This window comes from Lissotriton vulgaris, chromosome 5 (genome assembly GCF_964263255.1).
Source record: "Lissotriton vulgaris chromosome 5, aLisVul1.2, whole genome shotgun sequence".
Classification (NCBI taxonomy): Eukaryota; Metazoa; Chordata; class Amphibia; order Caudata; family Salamandridae; genus Lissotriton; species Lissotriton vulgaris.
This window is the reverse complement of record NC_141693.1, coordinates 1,797,889,147-1,797,905,631: the sequence shown is the minus strand read 5'-3', so window position 1 is coordinate 1,797,905,631 and position 16,485 is coordinate 1,797,889,147. Positions and strand designations below refer to the sequence as shown.

The window sequence follows — 16,485 nt, the reverse complement described above, 5'->3', positions numbered from 1 at the left end:
ACTCCCGGGGGTGCATGTCCGGAGGGCTACGGGAACTAGTGCCCCCAATAACAAAAGAAAGTGAGGTCGAGGACCTCAGCGACATGCGCCGCGGCTTACCCATAAGGGGCGTACGACGTTCCGGTGCACCAGAGAGGCGACCAACGCTGCAACCGGCAAACTACTGCCAGAGGGAGCTGCCGGCGAAGAGGAGGCCGGTGGTCGAGACGACTCCTACCGAAACAGACGAGTGGAAAGGATTTTCATCCGGCTCTCCAGCCGGGACTTCGGCTTGAGGTATTGGCAGACGTCGCAACCCGTCGAGTCGTGGTGTTCACCCGGACACCACATACAGATAAGGTGTGGATCCACCGCGGACATTTGCAGCGAACAGGAGGTACAAGTTTTAAAGCAAAAAGGCATTGCACACTGTTCGACGCAAAGCGTCAAAAAGAGGCCTGAAAACAGGCCAGAGGTACTGCTTACTCCGGATCCGCGTTGCACGCGTAAAAGGAAACTGATGTCAGTGAGCCGGGAGGGACTTATATGATCTCGCTGATGTCACGTATGTGGACGACGTCAGGGTGGGGTCGTGTGGCGCAGTCCCTCTACGTGCAGAGGTGCTGCTGCTGCAAAAAAAAAAAATCCGGATCCTGTCTGACGCCTGGGGATATTCTAAGTTAAGGAATCTGCGGCTAGATGTCTTTATCAGATCTCCTTGTCAGGAGGAAAAGTGGCCCAAGTGGCCAGGGCTGCTGCTCTCTCACTGTTCTCTTTTTTAGCAGTGGTAACCACTTAGGAATCTGGTGATATTGAGCGTGTCAGAGGGCACCGATATATATTTCTTTTCAATATGTGGTTCACCACACAAGATTTCCCCAGCAGATTTAATCAGGCCCTTGAACATCGGGGGGTACTGGACAGAGTGCTCTGTCTTTGAGAGCGTCTCCACCAAATTTTATTTTTCCTTGGAGGTGGCGTACATCTCTACCTTATAGTAGATAGCCATGCCTTGGCCTGTGGTACACCGTGGTGTCATCTGGCGGGAAAGCCTGACTGGGATGTCTTCTAGAACATGGTCTGTCTCAGGGTCTAAGTAACAACCACCCCCCCCCCCCCCCAAGGATCTCCTGAGGTACCACGGTAGAAGTACTCATCCAGTGAATAAGGGCTACAACTGCCCATAGCGCAGTATGGCTCCAGCGACCCCGGAGGTGAGGACAAAGAAGGTGAGTGAGGTAGTGGTTGTGAAAGTGGAGATGGTGGAGGAAGAGGCTGAGGAAGTATAAACTCCTTCTTCAGGCCTCCTGGTGGGCAAGAAGAGCACAGGAGTGTCCGTTGGCAGGGCTTCCTCGAATGGAAAGCCTACATTTCTATGGTAGGGTCTTTCCTGCGTGAGTGATTGAAGACCCTCCTCTGCTTTTCTTTCAGCTCCTGCTATAGCCTCTCAAATTATTTATTTTTGTGTTTTATAGAGCGCAAACTTGACCCCTGATGGTATCAGAGCGCTTTACACGGTATACAGTGGTGAACAAACAAAAGTTTAAATTGCAGAAATATACATAATCAACAGAAGGGATGGCGAGGGGCCTGGGTGCTGAGAACATAGGGAAAGAGGGGGATACAGGTGTAAGGTTACAATCACAAAAAGAGTCAGTAAAAACAAAGGTCCCACATATTCCCGGCAATTCTCGGGAGAATTGGTGAACTGGGGAAGAAGCGATAATCTTAGATCCATCTGGCACAATGTGGTGGTTGAGAGCAGGCCTTAGACGAGGAATTTACCCATGAGGAAGGTTTTGGCCTCCTTTTTGAAACGTGCTAGAGAAGGGATTCATCTGATAGCGGGTGGGAAAGAGTTCCAAATTATTGGTGCTGCTCCGGTGAAGGCCCTATTGTAGGTTCTTTTTTTCTGAAAGAAGACAGGTTGGAGTAAGAGGTTTCTAGCGGACCAGGAGTTCCTGATTCCTCCAGATACCACTAGTTTCTGTGCCAGATAAGCAGTGGAGTTTGTGTATAGAGCCTTGTGTGTAATGCATGCCAGTTTCAACTGAGTTCTGGCCTCTAAAAGGAGCCAGTTTAGCACTTTCATGTGTGGGGAGATGTGGTCGAATTTGCGGGTGCCTGTGAGTAGTTTGGCGGCCGCGTTAAGACAGGCTTTTAGAGGTGCTAAGGAGATCTCGGGTAATCCTGTAAGGGTGGAACAACCATATTCCAGTCTAGAGATGACTAGTGCTTGAACTGCCATTTTTAAGTCTGGAGCATCGATGAAGCATCGATGAAGGGTTTCAGCTTCCAAAGGTAGCTCAGGTGGAATCTGGCTGCTTTAGCCATCGAGTTAAATGTGGTCTTGCATGTTCAGGTTACAGTTAAGGATTATGCCCAGGGATTTGGCAGAGTCCACAATGGTCAGCGGGCAGTTCAGGGCTGTGATGGCCTTGATCTACATCTGATCTATGGATTGGCTTTTGAAGGAGAGATTAAGTTTTCTTTGCGTTAAGTTGGAGTTGGTTATTGGCTAGCAATTGGACAGTCTGTTCAAGGTATCATTCAGGGAGAGGATCTCCTCGAACGAAGAGATATTGATGTATATTTGGGTATAGCCCGCATACATATGGTAGGAGATGTTAGCGGCACGAACAACTTCGGTGAGTGGCTCTAAGTAAAGATTAAAGAGGGAGGGGACAGGGTTGAACCTTGAGGGACTTCAACCGTGACCGGGGTGGGTGCTGATAGGTTGCCGTTGATGAGGAATCTCTGAGAGCGGTTGTGGAGGAAGGACCTGAACCATTCTAGGACCACGCCATCCAGACCATCCTGAATTTGAGACGTTCAAGTAGTTTTTCATGGTTGACCTTATCGAAGGCAGAGGATAGATCAAGGAGGATTAGAAGGCAGGTCTTGCCTTGGTCTAGGGCTAGAAGGGCATCGTCCACAATGTGGAGCATAGTAGTTTCCGTGATGTGCCCTGGTCTGAATCCAGATTGGAAGTTGTCACGTAGGTGGAAGTTGTTGATGTGCTGCTGAATTAGTTGCTGTTGTACACACTTCTCAAATACATTGGCTATTAGCGGGATATTGGAGATAGGTTTGAAAATGTCTGGGGAGGCTGGATCCAGAGATGGGTTTTTCAAAATAGGGAGGACTTGGCCGGCTTTCAAAGGGTCCAGAATCGATCCCTGCTGGAGAGAGGCATTGATTATTGCAGTGCAGCAAGGAACAATGGATTGGGAGGCGGCAGCGAGGCAGTTGGAAGGTAGCGGGTCATTAAAGTGGTTATTTGTGTTTAAGGTAGAGAGGATTTTGGAGATGGAGTCTTCGTAATAGTATTCGAAGTCAGTCCAGCAGGCTTGGTTTTTAGGTGAGGCCAGAGGGGGTGGTGCGGAAAAAGGGAGCATGTCAGGAAGGGGTTGAGAGTAGGTGGCGGTACCGAGTTCAATTCCTAATGCCGTGGCTTGATCAACAAAGAAAGAGGAGAATTCCTCTGACGATATTAGAGGTTTGGGGGAGTCTTTCGGTGGTTTAGCCAGTTTATTAGATTGGAGTTTGACCAGTTCAAAGAGCTTGCAGGTGTCTATTCTTGGAATTCCCCAATTCCGATCTGAAATATTCTTTTTTTGAATTGAGGATGTGCTTGTTGTAGGCATTTCTCGCCTGGCGGAGAAGTTTTAGATTCGTTGCAGAGGGGTGTTGTCTCCAGATTCTTTCCGATTGCTATAGGGATCTCGTCTCCATGATGAGGGAACCAGTGGTTTCTGTCCTTGATTTGTGTTTTTTAGTTTTAGAGGGAAAAGGTTGTCCGGAATGTTTGAGATGGACGACGAGTAATGTTCTAGAATGGGACGTTCCTTAAAGTGGAGAGCGGAGGGTCTCAGATCAGAAGGTGGTTTCAGCGCAGACTGCAATATCTTAGCTGCCTATGACTATTTCAACTTCTCAGATGACAAGATGGCTTTGAGGGTTTGGCACAGACAGGGGTCTCATACTCTAGGATAGCAGAGGCCTTTGGAAGAATCTTTTCTTGGCTCAGAGGTTTAGCTTTTGCGTCAACCAGACCTTGAAAGTGGTGGCGGCTTTAGTATAGAGCTCGATGCCTGGCCCCCAGAAGGGAAGTGCTCGGCTCCAACGTGTGGCCGAGAAGGGTTTAAGCATCGACAGTGCCCATGAGAGGCATAGCCTTCCAGCAAACTCGGACCAAACCGAGGTGGATGAAGTGTCTGTGAAAGACTCCTTTTACCTCCTGGATTTCGTCCTCACCTGAATCTGAGACGTCAGTCTATGAATGGATGACTTGGCTGGCGTGCTGAGAAATTGGATAATTTACCCAATGCTTCCTCCTTTTACTCTGCACCAAGCAAACTAGCCTTGCAGAAGATGTACACCATTTCTGAAGAGAATTTTGGCCATTCTAGTGAGGGCCCCCTGTCGATCTCGCCGCTCACGCAGTCTTCTTGTTGAGGAACGCTGATCATCAGCCACAGCCACACTTATCGTGCACCAGCAGGAGGCAAAGATTGCAGATGGTGTGGAGGGCGGTACAGGAGTACTTGGAATTGCACCCTGGGCATCTTTTGAAGGGCGTCCGTTCCATTACCTCAGGTGCATTTTCATTTCGCAAAGGGTAGTATGAAGCATGTGGTGGCCGAAGGCCAAGAGTCCTGTTGCTCGATGATTAAAGACTCAACAAATGGATTTGGCTCAGTTTAAAGAAATGCGCTGAAGAGTCTTCATGCATGGGATGGAAGGCAGTGGGCTCCGAGGCTGCAACTTGATATGTAATCGCATCTGTAAGATTATTTACATTTGTAATTTCATCTGTTACATCAAGGGTGAGATCATGAGCACTATGTTTAGTGTACAAGTTAAGGTTTGCATGACTAACGCGTGGGTTATGGATTGTAGAATTAACCAAAAATAGCAAATTTCAGTATTACAGTTATAATTGCAACCATAACCACACTTTAAATGTGTTTTTAAGTGATTTTGTTTTTTTAAAATATATGCTACGTTTTTATCACCAATCCTAACCATATCTAAACGTTAACCAATAGTTTTTTCAGTGTATACATACAGACATTAGATATTTTTGTATGCTTTCAGTGCCTATGGCGATTAATGAAGATGTCCAGAAGGAGGATGAGGGTTAAGTCAATTTAAAGAAAACAGCCCTCTCCATCCCATAATGTATTTTAAAGAAGGCATTTATATATCACAAACCTAGCCCACATGGCCCATGGATGAATTCAAATACCTACAGGTTGGTAAAATACTGAAGGCGCCTTTGAAATTTCGTACCAGGTTAACAAAACCCTTATGACTAGTTGTTAACAAATTACATATGAATTTATCCTCTAAGTCTAGGTCTTGCAACTTGTCTTGATCTTATGATTTGCCTTTTGCAGCACCTATTAAATAACTTAAAGGACTGCAGTCAGTTTTAGATAGGTCTCACCTTAAGTGTGGGGATGGTGAGAGCGGAACCTCATAACCTACACTACCAAAAAAACTCCAAGAGCATAACTTAATCATTGTTTGGACACCAGTTGTGGTCCTTGAGCAGTCCTTTCGCCAATAAACTAAAGGGCAGATATCAGATAAATTCCACCAATACAAAGCGCTGTTATTACAATCTTACGATCCTGTTGGCATTATTAATGTACAGGCAGGTTGGTGGGGGATTGAAAATAGTGGGTGCCCTCACATTTTATGTACTGCCTTTTACGGAATTGTGTGGGATATGTTTGTTACTGAATGCATGATAACTACGGGTTTCTTGGTGGTATAGCCAACTGTATTCATAAGATTAATTTTTTGAAAAGTATCGAGGAAAAAGATAGGTATTCAACTTTTTTCTCTAAAATACTCTAAATAGTTCAGCGGATGAGTGAAGGCAAACTATTGCACAAAAGTGGGAGCCTTGACTTCACTATTTTACTCGGTCTGACCTTAGACTTTTGCCTCAGCCCTGTCCAGGGTAGAGTTGGTAGCACCATACATAGTGCGGTGACTATTTACAGTTAATACTCAGGTCCCATTCAGTTTCCTCCCGCCCTCAAGCATTTGAAGTAACACCTAGTGGAAGTTCAAGTGCTCATAACACTTGCCATCTATTCCCTCATACTTCCATTAATTTTCATAACTTGAAAACTACACAAGGCATCCTCTTCTTGCTTTTGTATGAGCATACTTTGTATAGCACCCACGCATAGAAGCTGTAACTAATTACTTTCCTCTATTACCTAAATATTGATAACCATGTCAACACATTAGTGATTTGGTGCCTGCCCACCATTGCCACAATGTAATGGTTTCTGGGTCGGCTGCTTGAAACCATAAAGTCCAACAACATCTTAAGAAATACACTAAATGGAGTCCTGGTTCAAGCAAACCTCTGAATAGAACAGGGTGGAAGGAGCTGGGTAGTGCACAGCTGGCTTCAGATATAGATATATAATTTTTTTTTACCCTAGTCCATTCCCTTCCAGTGTTTTACAAGCATGCTTCCTAGAAAAACGGATTCCTCTCATTTACGAACATCAGGGAAGTGGAGTTTCCAGTGCACATTTCTTCTAGAAACTTTACAAGCTATATGTATGCTCAACAGAGCCATAACCGGTCCCCCATGTTTTATAGCTGAAAATGTATATGAATAGATACACCATGTAGGATGCATTTATGCATCTAACATACTTTGAAACATGTCAAATGTGCCTCCATGGCTTTAAGGAAAGGGTATCTTAAATCTCAACTGAATATTTTACCAAAACTGATAATTTCACCAAAAAGTTAACAAAATATAATCAGTCATGTCGCTAAAGAACAGAGACAGAGTGGAAATGAAAAGGAGAGAAAACAAGAAGAGAGGAGAGAAAAAGAGCACCCTAGTGGGATGAAGACCAGGAGAAATGTAACTAAAAGAGAAAAGTGAATTCATTCAGAGTACTTCTGAGCCACTCTTTTCAACCATCAAAGTGTCTAAATAAAAAGGTTTCTACTATGGTACTTGAATAATAGCATCTTGAGACACAACATCGATTATCAGCCAGAATTGCGGAGAGGCCACTTCTGTCAGTGAGACAAACAGCAGTCAAAGGTGCCTATGATCACAGATACTCTGGTCAGCTGCAGGATTGGCAATGGCAGCAGCTTCCCGAGCACAAGGTGTAAGATAAGGCCCATAAGGATCCATCACACAAGAGCTATGCCACTGTGGACTGAAAACTGACCTGTGGATAGTTCATAGTTTCCACAGTGCTGTCGTATGCAGATCGCAGAGAGGCAAAGTTGATCAGAACATCCACCTCGGGATGCTTCTTCATGGCATCAGCCATGTTCTTGAACACAGGGATGAGGATCTCCTTGTGGCCCCAGTAGAACTTCTGCTTGTGGTCTCCTCTAAAAACACCAAGACACGTGCAATGGTTGAATTATCTGTTGTGCAAATGTAGAGATCACATGAATATAAAGGACTGCATCTAAGTCACAGGGGTCTCCATCCTTGTGTAATAAGAGCTACTTATGGTCAAGCAATATCATTGCAAGCTGCTAATAGTAGTAGCGTTGTAATAATGACCACACCAGACAGTTACATTAGTGACCACCATACACAAGATTACCAGCAGTGATCACTTCAGTGTATCGGGCAGGCTTGCCAGCATTAATGCAAAATGGGCTCTCATTTTGGAATGCTTCTTCATGCCAGCCACAGCTGCAGTACCTCTGGCATGAACGCAAAATTAGCAATAAGTCTCACCACAAGATTTCTCACTCAAAGTCAACTTTATCTATTCATTGGAAATTCAGCCATTTTTTTCTCCTAATAGCAACTTATGAGTTCTGAAACTACACACATTTTTATCTTAAATACACAATTTTAGAATTCATATATAGGAATTTAACCATGCAAAGTGTTTCAATATATTAAGCTGGGGTGCACACAGGAACTACTTACAGGTAGCTGGGGAGCTACCAGTAACTGGAGAGCTACCAGTAGCTCAGAAGCTACTTGTTGGAGAAGCCTAATCTAGAACTATTAAACCAACAACCATAAAGACCCTACATGAAACAAACCCACTATTATTTACTGCTTTGGCCTACCAGGTTCAATATTCAGTCTACGTTTAAGGGTACAAAATAAAGCATTGACATACACTCAAGCAATATTTCATGGGAAATGTTTTTTGGTTGTGAAATTAGCCAGTGTGTGACACTACGCAAAATCGTCATACACCTCCTCCCAGGTCACACAGTTCAGCACCATGTAAAATCCATTTGACTTAGACTTCAACTCTAAACCTGCAAGGTATATTCCTGTGAAAGGGCATCAGAATGGGGGCCACTGGGGAGTCACTTACGTGAAAGGATAAACCATGGCAGCCACTGAAGGCTCATCTCTGGAGCAGATGTAGTCGAAATCCAGCATTCCCTGCACGGCTCTGGTCTGCATTCCCCACACAATCCCTTTACTGTGGTGGCTGAACAGGGTTGTGGCCTTAGCTGGTGAATGGAACAGCAACATGCATAGGCAATAGGCATATAGATAGTTAACACAATGGCATCAGGGATAACATCACACACCCTACATGTGAAAGGAAAGCAGTTCAGGTGGGAGAGGCAGACCTGGTCGATATACTAGGGAGACAAGGAGAGTTCAAGACGAGGACAACTATTCTTGAAATAATGCTGCAGAGCGTAACAGAACATTACACAAAAACAACTGTCAGGTTGACACAACAAAAACCAATTCATGCCCCTCCCAAATCATACATAGAAGGATCTGCTCTCTGAATGAAAACAGACAACCCAGAGCCATGATAGACTGTCTGCTATCAAGACACACTGGTCTGTAAAAACATTACCAACATTTGAAACGTGAGGGTGAAAAAGAAGAAACAAGACAAGGGTATGCAAGCGTGTCAACATAATGGCTATTTCTACAGCAGATTGCACATGCTAAACTGACCAAGCAATTGACTAATGGAAGTTACTACTCAAGAGCATGGTACACATGTCGTGCACCATAGAAGAACAAAACACATCAGGAGTCAAATCAGCAACTTGCAGGTTTTTGTAAACTGAGCTATCTTACTGGCAAGTTAATCAAAGAATGTTTAAACTTGTTTTGGAATCTACTTACAGTCCCATCCCCAAAAATACACATTTACCACTTTATGAGAAAGGAAGCCAGATTTTGCCAAATTTGGCCACCAAACACTTCATGGAGGTTTTCAGACACTGACTACCCTTTATAGCCCATGTTCTTGCATTAAAGGGGGAAAGAAGTGGGGTTAAAACAGAAGTGTGTGTATTTATTTGATAAAATTCCGAAGGTTCAGATGTTTAAAAGCGTGCACTATTACAGGAGTCCGAGCCAGTTCGAAGCCCAGTTCTAGTGCAGTACTGGCTTCAACCATGCTACAAAAGCTGGTCCCCAGAAGAAGACATGTCTGCGTAGTCCCTTTAAACGTCACTTTATATAAATCAAAAGTAATGGCTAGCTGGTGCTTTTGTAAATATACAAGTCTTTATAGTGGAAGTAACTACCCTAAGATGTGATGAGTCTGTGGTCCTCATTCAGCCACCTCCTCTCTTCCAGCTCAGTCTGTTTATTTTGTGCTCCAAGACATCTATCTGGTACCAGTACCTACCTATACATGTAGAACAGGTAAGTCACTCAAGATTTCATACGTATTAAGATTTTCTATCACTCAGTTTTATTAAACCAAATTGAATAACATGATAGAATTAGAAATATGACATGTTTTTGCTAAGTTAACAAATTGCTGCTCCCCTTAACATTCAAAAACCTATTGTCCACAAACGCCATGCAGCCCTGATCCAACTCACTGACCCTGAAGAAAAGTATTGTACTCGCAAGCATGCAGGGAAATAGAATTTTGAAACACTGATTTTCTGAGAGCAGTCATGGGCAAGGATGAGTGGAAGGATGAAGCACATCAGTCCTGGCACACACAGTGCCTACAGTTAGATTGGGAGAGATTCAGGAAGATGACGTATCTTGGCCACTAACATGCACATCTAAGGACATGGAACATGAGGTTGCATATTGCCTGATCAAACCACCCCATCTAAGATATTCATATGCCTCAGAAGGCAAACTGAAGTGGTGTTGTAGTTAAGGTCATCTAGATTAGGGTGGCAAAGAAAGTTAGTGTCCAAATATGTCTTCAAGAAACTTAAAGTAAAATAGAGTCTTGATGCTGCAAATGGCAAGTCTCTCAGTGCCTTCAACTGCAGAATCAGAGATCAGAAGGCAGTTTGTAGGCTTGTTGAGGAAGTCAAGCTTTCACAGCACATCTACGTGGGAGGCTAGGAAAAAACTTGCAAAAAAATACAGCTATAGATTCTGCATCAATTTCCATTCGTTTTCCGGTCCATCAATTTGTTTCTGCACCAATGAAAGCCACTGGTAGACACCAATGAGCCTCAGAGAATCCTCGTTCCCAAAAGCAGTCAGAATGACAAAAGAATTGACAAACACCGGTCACATGAGGACAGATCAGACTGGGAAAACACCGCAAATGTTCGGGAAAGGCAAGAAAATGATGAGCCACCAGCAAAACCAGAGACAGGTAGCTAAACACACAACTCGCCTACCTGGAACTGTTCCTGATGCAGTCACTGAATCTGTTAAAGAGAGAAGGACCAGGAAGTCATACGACAAGTAGCAAGTTAATAAGAATTCATCTGGGGAGGAACATTGGCGCTTGAAGGGATTGCACCTAATCTAGGATAGGGAGAGAGGACTTAAGGTCTTTGGTCATTACAGACCGTGGCAAAAAGATTCTACACATTCTTTTCCCTAGTAATTCTTGCAAATAGCAAATTACCCTCAATTTTAAATAACTGAATGAGCTAAGTGTAGTGTCTCCAAAGGTTAATAACATTACTAGTTAATGACATTACTACAGTCACACTTGTACTGCTCTTGAGGATCCAAAGCATTATAATAAGTACATCTTTGAAAATATATGTTGACATTTTTTTTTAAACCTTTCAATCCTCAAACTTTAACATATCAGAATCCATGGACCACAGGCTTTTACATTGGTGCCTCGTGTATACTACATACAGAGAGCAGTAGGAGTCTATTGACCAGCAGTTCCTCTATTAGCCAGCCTCTCAACAGCAAAGAGACATGGACAGCACTATCATGCAAGTTATCTGTTTGCTAAGACTACACAAACAGCCAGCAGCATGGATATGCATTTGCATTCAGTATATTACAAAGGAAATTGCTAGAATCCAAGGTGAGCATTAGGAACTCCAAATAGAGTGAGTAATGAACTAAATAATAGATTCCACTGCCAGGTGCAACTTTTAAGGCTACCCTAGCTCAGGAGATGTTTTGTTACAGGTATCGCCACCAGCCATGATCATGGTGTAAAAGAAGTGTAGACTACTCCATGGATAATCTGTGATCATAGATTTCTACAAACAGCTACATAAAATGTGTGTGTGTATCAACTGTTTAATGTAAGTGCGAAGAGTAATGTATATATGTTATTACTTGGGTCTTTGGTACAGTACCCCTTCACTTAATGGCTACTGCAGAGAGCTGCACAAGACCAAGAAACATGTACAGAACAAGGATTCCAAGAACAGTGAAAGCCCATTGAGGCTGCAGGAGAAATCCTTACTGACATTATTCAGTCACGGGCATAGGTCCGGTCTTTATTTGAATGACCTCCAACAGCTTCATTTTGAGAGGTTTTTTTAAGCGCAGGTAGATTTGTTTTGCTCATTGGCAACAGAATAGCATTCCAGAGTTTGAGTAACCGGAAAGTGGCTGATCATATTTTACTTTCAAATGCTAAAGGGCATTGTTCCAGAAGGTTATGCGCCCTGTGCATATCATTTGGAACTCAACCCTTGACTTCATGGAAGTCAATAGAGGCTTTACAGGGCTAGGTTGGCAGCATCTTTTTTTCAGAGGTTCAGGGACATCCATTGTTGGAAAACAAAACCAACCCTGGAAAAGAGCTCGGCCGGCCCCCCTGCGAGCGGTTGAGCTGTTTGCTAGGGCTGGTTTGGGCCGATTTTGTTACAGGGGCCGATTTTGCAGCAAAAACGTCCCTGTCACAAAAACGGCCTAAAATCCCCCCCCCCCCACCCTAGCCACATACCGGGGAATCGCCTGGTGCCCGCTACGGCCAGTCCGGCCCTTGGGACATCCTTATAGCCTCATTTTGAGGTTTCTGCAGCATATATGCAAGCCTTTTTGTTAGAGCAGTAAAATACAATTTAGAAATCCAATAGCACCATCACTAGACCTCTCATCGACTATACCATGTGTGCAGTCTATGGGAGTGGGAGGATTTTCCAAAGCATTGATAACGAATAGTTTCTCACCTGTCGTTGTAGATTTTGCAGCTTGAAGATCTTTCTGGATTCACTATGCTGTGCAGTATTCCGCGGTCTAGTGGTTGGGTCCGGAATCGTAGTCTTTTCTTTGGGTTTTTTTCCGCAGCCCAGGTGGGCGTCGACGTCCCACCTTTTGGTGTCCGACCTGTGACGTCGGCATGCTTCCTGCAGAAGCTCCCAACTTGGGCGCCATCTTCGGATTCTTTTTTTCTTTCCTGTTTGTGTTCTGTTTCCGAATTGTATGGCAATGTTTTTATCTTTTCTCTTTTAGCGCTGTTTTCCTTGAAGTTCTATGAAGTCTTTTAATTATTCATTTTTTTTTTTGTTTACCACCTCTTTTCTCCAGCCTCATCTTTCTGGCGGAGGTGGATGGGTTCGCTAGTGAATCCAGAAAGATCTTCAAGCTGCAAAACTACACCGACAGGTAAGAAACTATTCGTTTTGCAGCATAAATCTTTCTGGATTCACTATGCTGTGCATAGACTTCGTAGCGGTTTGTTGTTATTGTGGCGGCTGGGTGGAAGATGAGCTTGTGTTCTTGAATATGTGCTGAAGCACTTTCTGTCCCACTTGTGCTTCCTTGTTCATTTGTATGTCCACACAGTAGTGTTTTGAGAACGTGTGCACAGAAGCCCATGTTGCCGCCAGGCATATGTCCTGAATGGGAGTGTTTGCCAAGAAGGCTACTGTAGCTCCCTTCTTTCTTGTTGAATGGGCCCTTGGCCCCTCTACTAGTTCTTGTCCAGCTTGTTTGTGGCAAAATTGTATAGTTTGCGCGATCCATCGTGCAATTGTTCCTTTAGTAACAGCTTTTCCCATGAAACTTTCAGCAAAGGAGACAAAAAAACTTTTGTTTTCCTGTGATCTTTAGTTCTCTCTATGTAATGCATGACTGCACGTCTCGCATCCAGAGTATGCAGTGCCCTTTCTGCTTTTGTTGTTGGTTTCTGAAAGAAACTTGGTATTTGAATAGTCTGGTTGATGTGGAACTTGGACACCACCAGTGGCGTAAAGTGTGGGTCCGTTCTCATCACCACCCTGTCGTTGTGAATTTGTATGTAGGGTTCCTGTAGTGTTAACGCCTGCAGCTCGCTTACTCTGCGAAACAAGGTGATTGCCACTAGGAATGCTGTTTTTAACGTTAGCATCTGTAGTGAGGCTTTATGCATCGGTTCAAAGGGTGCTTTCATGAGTTCTGTCAGTACTATATTGAGGTTCCATGCCGGTGCTGGTAACCTTTTAGGTGGTGCTATTCTTTTTGCACCTTCCAAGAATCTTTTTACAATTATAGAAGTAAAAAAGCTTTTGCCTGTTTCCCCTCTAGTGTAGGCGACAATGGCTGCTAGGTGTTCCCTTAGCGATGACCGCAGGTTAGTCTCGAGCAGGTGTGTGAGGTACTTAAGGACTGTAGAGTCTCTTGTCATCTTGTTGTGCAGACCCTCCTTTTTGCACCATAATGTGAACCTCTTCCATTTGGCCACGTAGCACTTACGTGTGCTTGGTCTTCTTGACTCTCGAAGTACCCTCAGGGTGCTCTCAGGTAGCCTTAGGTGTGCGAACTCTATGTCCTCAGGAGCCAGGCTGCTAGGCTGAGACTTTCTGGCTCTGGATGCAACACCTTTCCGTTTTGCATGGAGAGTAAGTCTTTCCTCCTCCCAAATTTGTGAGGTGCACTCTGTGTCATTTCCATAATCTGAGAGTACCATGTTTGTCTGGCCCACTGGGGTGCAACCAGTATGAGGGTCATGTTGCTTGTCCTGCACTTGCTGAGTACCTTGTGTATCAGGGGAATCAGCGGAAAAGCGTAGGCAAATGTCTTTGACCAGCTTATCCACAGGGCATTCCCCAGGGACCCCTCCTCTGGTTGCCTCGATGCAAAGTGTTGGCATTTCGCATTCTGGTGTTGCAAACAGGTCTATTGACGGTGTTCCCCACCTGTCGAACAGTCATTTTGTTTCTTGTGCATTCAGCTCCCATTCGTGCGAGGCCGAGGTCTGTCTGCTGAGCCAGTCCGCTTCCACGTTGTCTTTTCCTGGCAGATGTATCGCCAGTAGATCTATTTTCAATGGTATTGCCCATTTCCATATTTCTTGCGCTAGCTCTGACAGCGGTGCTGATTGTGTTCCCTCCTGTTTGTTTATGTAGAGCATCGCTGTTGTGTTGTCCGTCTGGATCAGCACTGTTTGATTGTACAACTTCGTCTGGAAGGCTTACATAGCTAGGAGAACGGTCTTTAGTTCTAGGTAATTGATGTGTTTTACTGCATCTGCTTGTGTCCACAAGCCCCTCACGCGTAGTTTTTCCATGTGTGCTCCCCATCCCTTTTGGGATGCGTCCGTGGTGATGGTCACTGTTGGTGTTGGTGGTGTTAGAAGTTTCCCTTTTGTTATGTTTTCTTTGTTCCACCATGATATCTCCTCTTGCACTGCGTGCGTTACAACCACTAGGTCCTCCCAACACCCCGTCGCTTGTGACCATTGGTCCTGCAGCCACTCCTGGAGTGTTCTCATGTGTAGTCGGACATTTGGTATTATGTGGATGCATGAGGCCATCATGCCCATCATCTTGCTCACCGCCCTCACGGTCAGAGCTTGCCCCTTCTGGTAGAGGCGCGCCTCCTTCAACAGTGCAGTCGTTCTCTTCTCGCTGGGGCACACCTTCCCCTGAATGGTGTCGATTTGTGCCCCCAGAAATATTTTGACCTGTTGTGGGTTTATGGAGGATTTCTTCCAGTGAATGGAGAAACCTAGGGCGATTAGTGTGTCTGTCACTCTCTGAGCGTGCGGTTTGCACGTATTGTATGACTTTGCCTTTATGAGCCAATCGTCTAGGTAAGGGTATACGTGTATCCCCTCCCTCCTTAAGTGGGCTGCGACTGCTGCCAGACACTTTGTGAACACCCTAGGTGCTGATTTTAGTCCGAAGGCCAATGCCGTGAATTGGTAGTGGTCTGAGTGGATTGCAAATCGTAGCAGATGCTTGTGCCGTCTGTTCATTGGGATGTGTAGGTAGGCATCCTTTAGGTCTTTGGTGACCATGAAGTCACCGGTTTGAATCTGTGGGAGTACTTCTTGCAGGGATGTCATTTTGAATTTCTGTGTCTTTATGAATTTGTTGAGGAACCTTAGGTCCAGGATGGGTCTCATTGTTTCATCTACTTTGGGTACTAGGAAGTACGTAGAGTACACCCGCTTGTTCCTTTCCCTGGGAGGTACAGGCTCGATAGCCTCCTTTAGTAGCAGTTCCTCTGCTTCCTTCTGAAGAAGCTCTAGTTCCTTTTTTGCTAGTGCTCTTTTCTTTGGTCTTCTGCTTGGTGGTGTTTTTTCTAACTCTATGCAGTACCCGTACTGTATTGTGTTGATGATCCATTTGTCCGTTGTAATGTTTCTCCACTCCTGGAGGAAGAGTTTTAATCTTCCTCTCACTGGTGTTACGTGCTCGTGGTGTTTCGGTGGATGAGACTCTTGTTTTTTTGCTTTTGTGCTCCACCCTTGGAGTTTTTTGTAGGGTGTGCACTATCAATGAGGCAGAGTCACTTGGAGGTGGTTTGCTGTCCACCCCTCCTGGAGTTTCCACGTCCGCCCGCTCTCCCGCGAAAGGACTGGCCCCTATGTTGGTATTGCCATTGCTGTTTTTTTTTTTTTTTTAAATCTTTATTGATATAACGCCATCAGTAATACACATAGTACTGTATAAGGATGCAGTTAATCATAGTACAGGTCGTATTGACAATATCGAATGATGTTTGCTGGTTAAAAGCTGCATTATCTGGGGTTCATGCATGTAGCCATTGCTGTTTTTGATGGCTATGTTGTGTATGGGTGTCGCTTTGGTGGGAATGTTGGAAGGACTGATGCGACGTTCCCGGCTGGTTCCCACCTCTCCCGTGTGGTCTCCTTGACGGGGTCCCTCTCTTCGCTCCCCTGAATTGCAAGGCCCCCATGGATCTTGCGGTGTCACTATCCTTTTTGAGCTGTGAGAGCTTGTAATCCACTATTGCACCGAACAGTGTCTCACCGTTGAACGGAGTGTTCAGGATGTTGTGTTGCACCTCCGGTTTAAAGCCTGATATTCTGAGCTAGGCTTGTCTTCTTTCTTTGATGCCCAGCATCATAAGCCTGC

General features: G+C 44.7%; 1 protein-coding gene across 2 annotated transcripts in view; it reads right to left on the bottom strand.

The window, feature by feature from the left end:
* ACLY (ATP citrate lyase) overlaps window positions 1–16,485 on the bottom strand; it is a 320,315-nt gene that overhangs the window by 108,029 nt on the left and 195,801 nt on the right. The window contains exons 14-16 of one of the 2 annotated variants that reach the window (XM_086924154.1): window positions 10,597–10,626; window positions 8,334–8,475; window positions 7,206–7,374 (exon numbers count right to left, since the gene is read on the bottom strand). In XM_086924154.1, the coding sequence (XP_086780280.1) occupies window positions 7,206–7,374; window positions 8,334–8,475; window positions 10,597–10,626 (341 nt within the window). The remainder of the gene's footprint in view (window positions 1–7,205; window positions 7,375–8,333; window positions 8,476–10,596; window positions 10,627–16,485) is intronic. The other variant, XM_086924155.1, reaches the window with a different exon arrangement.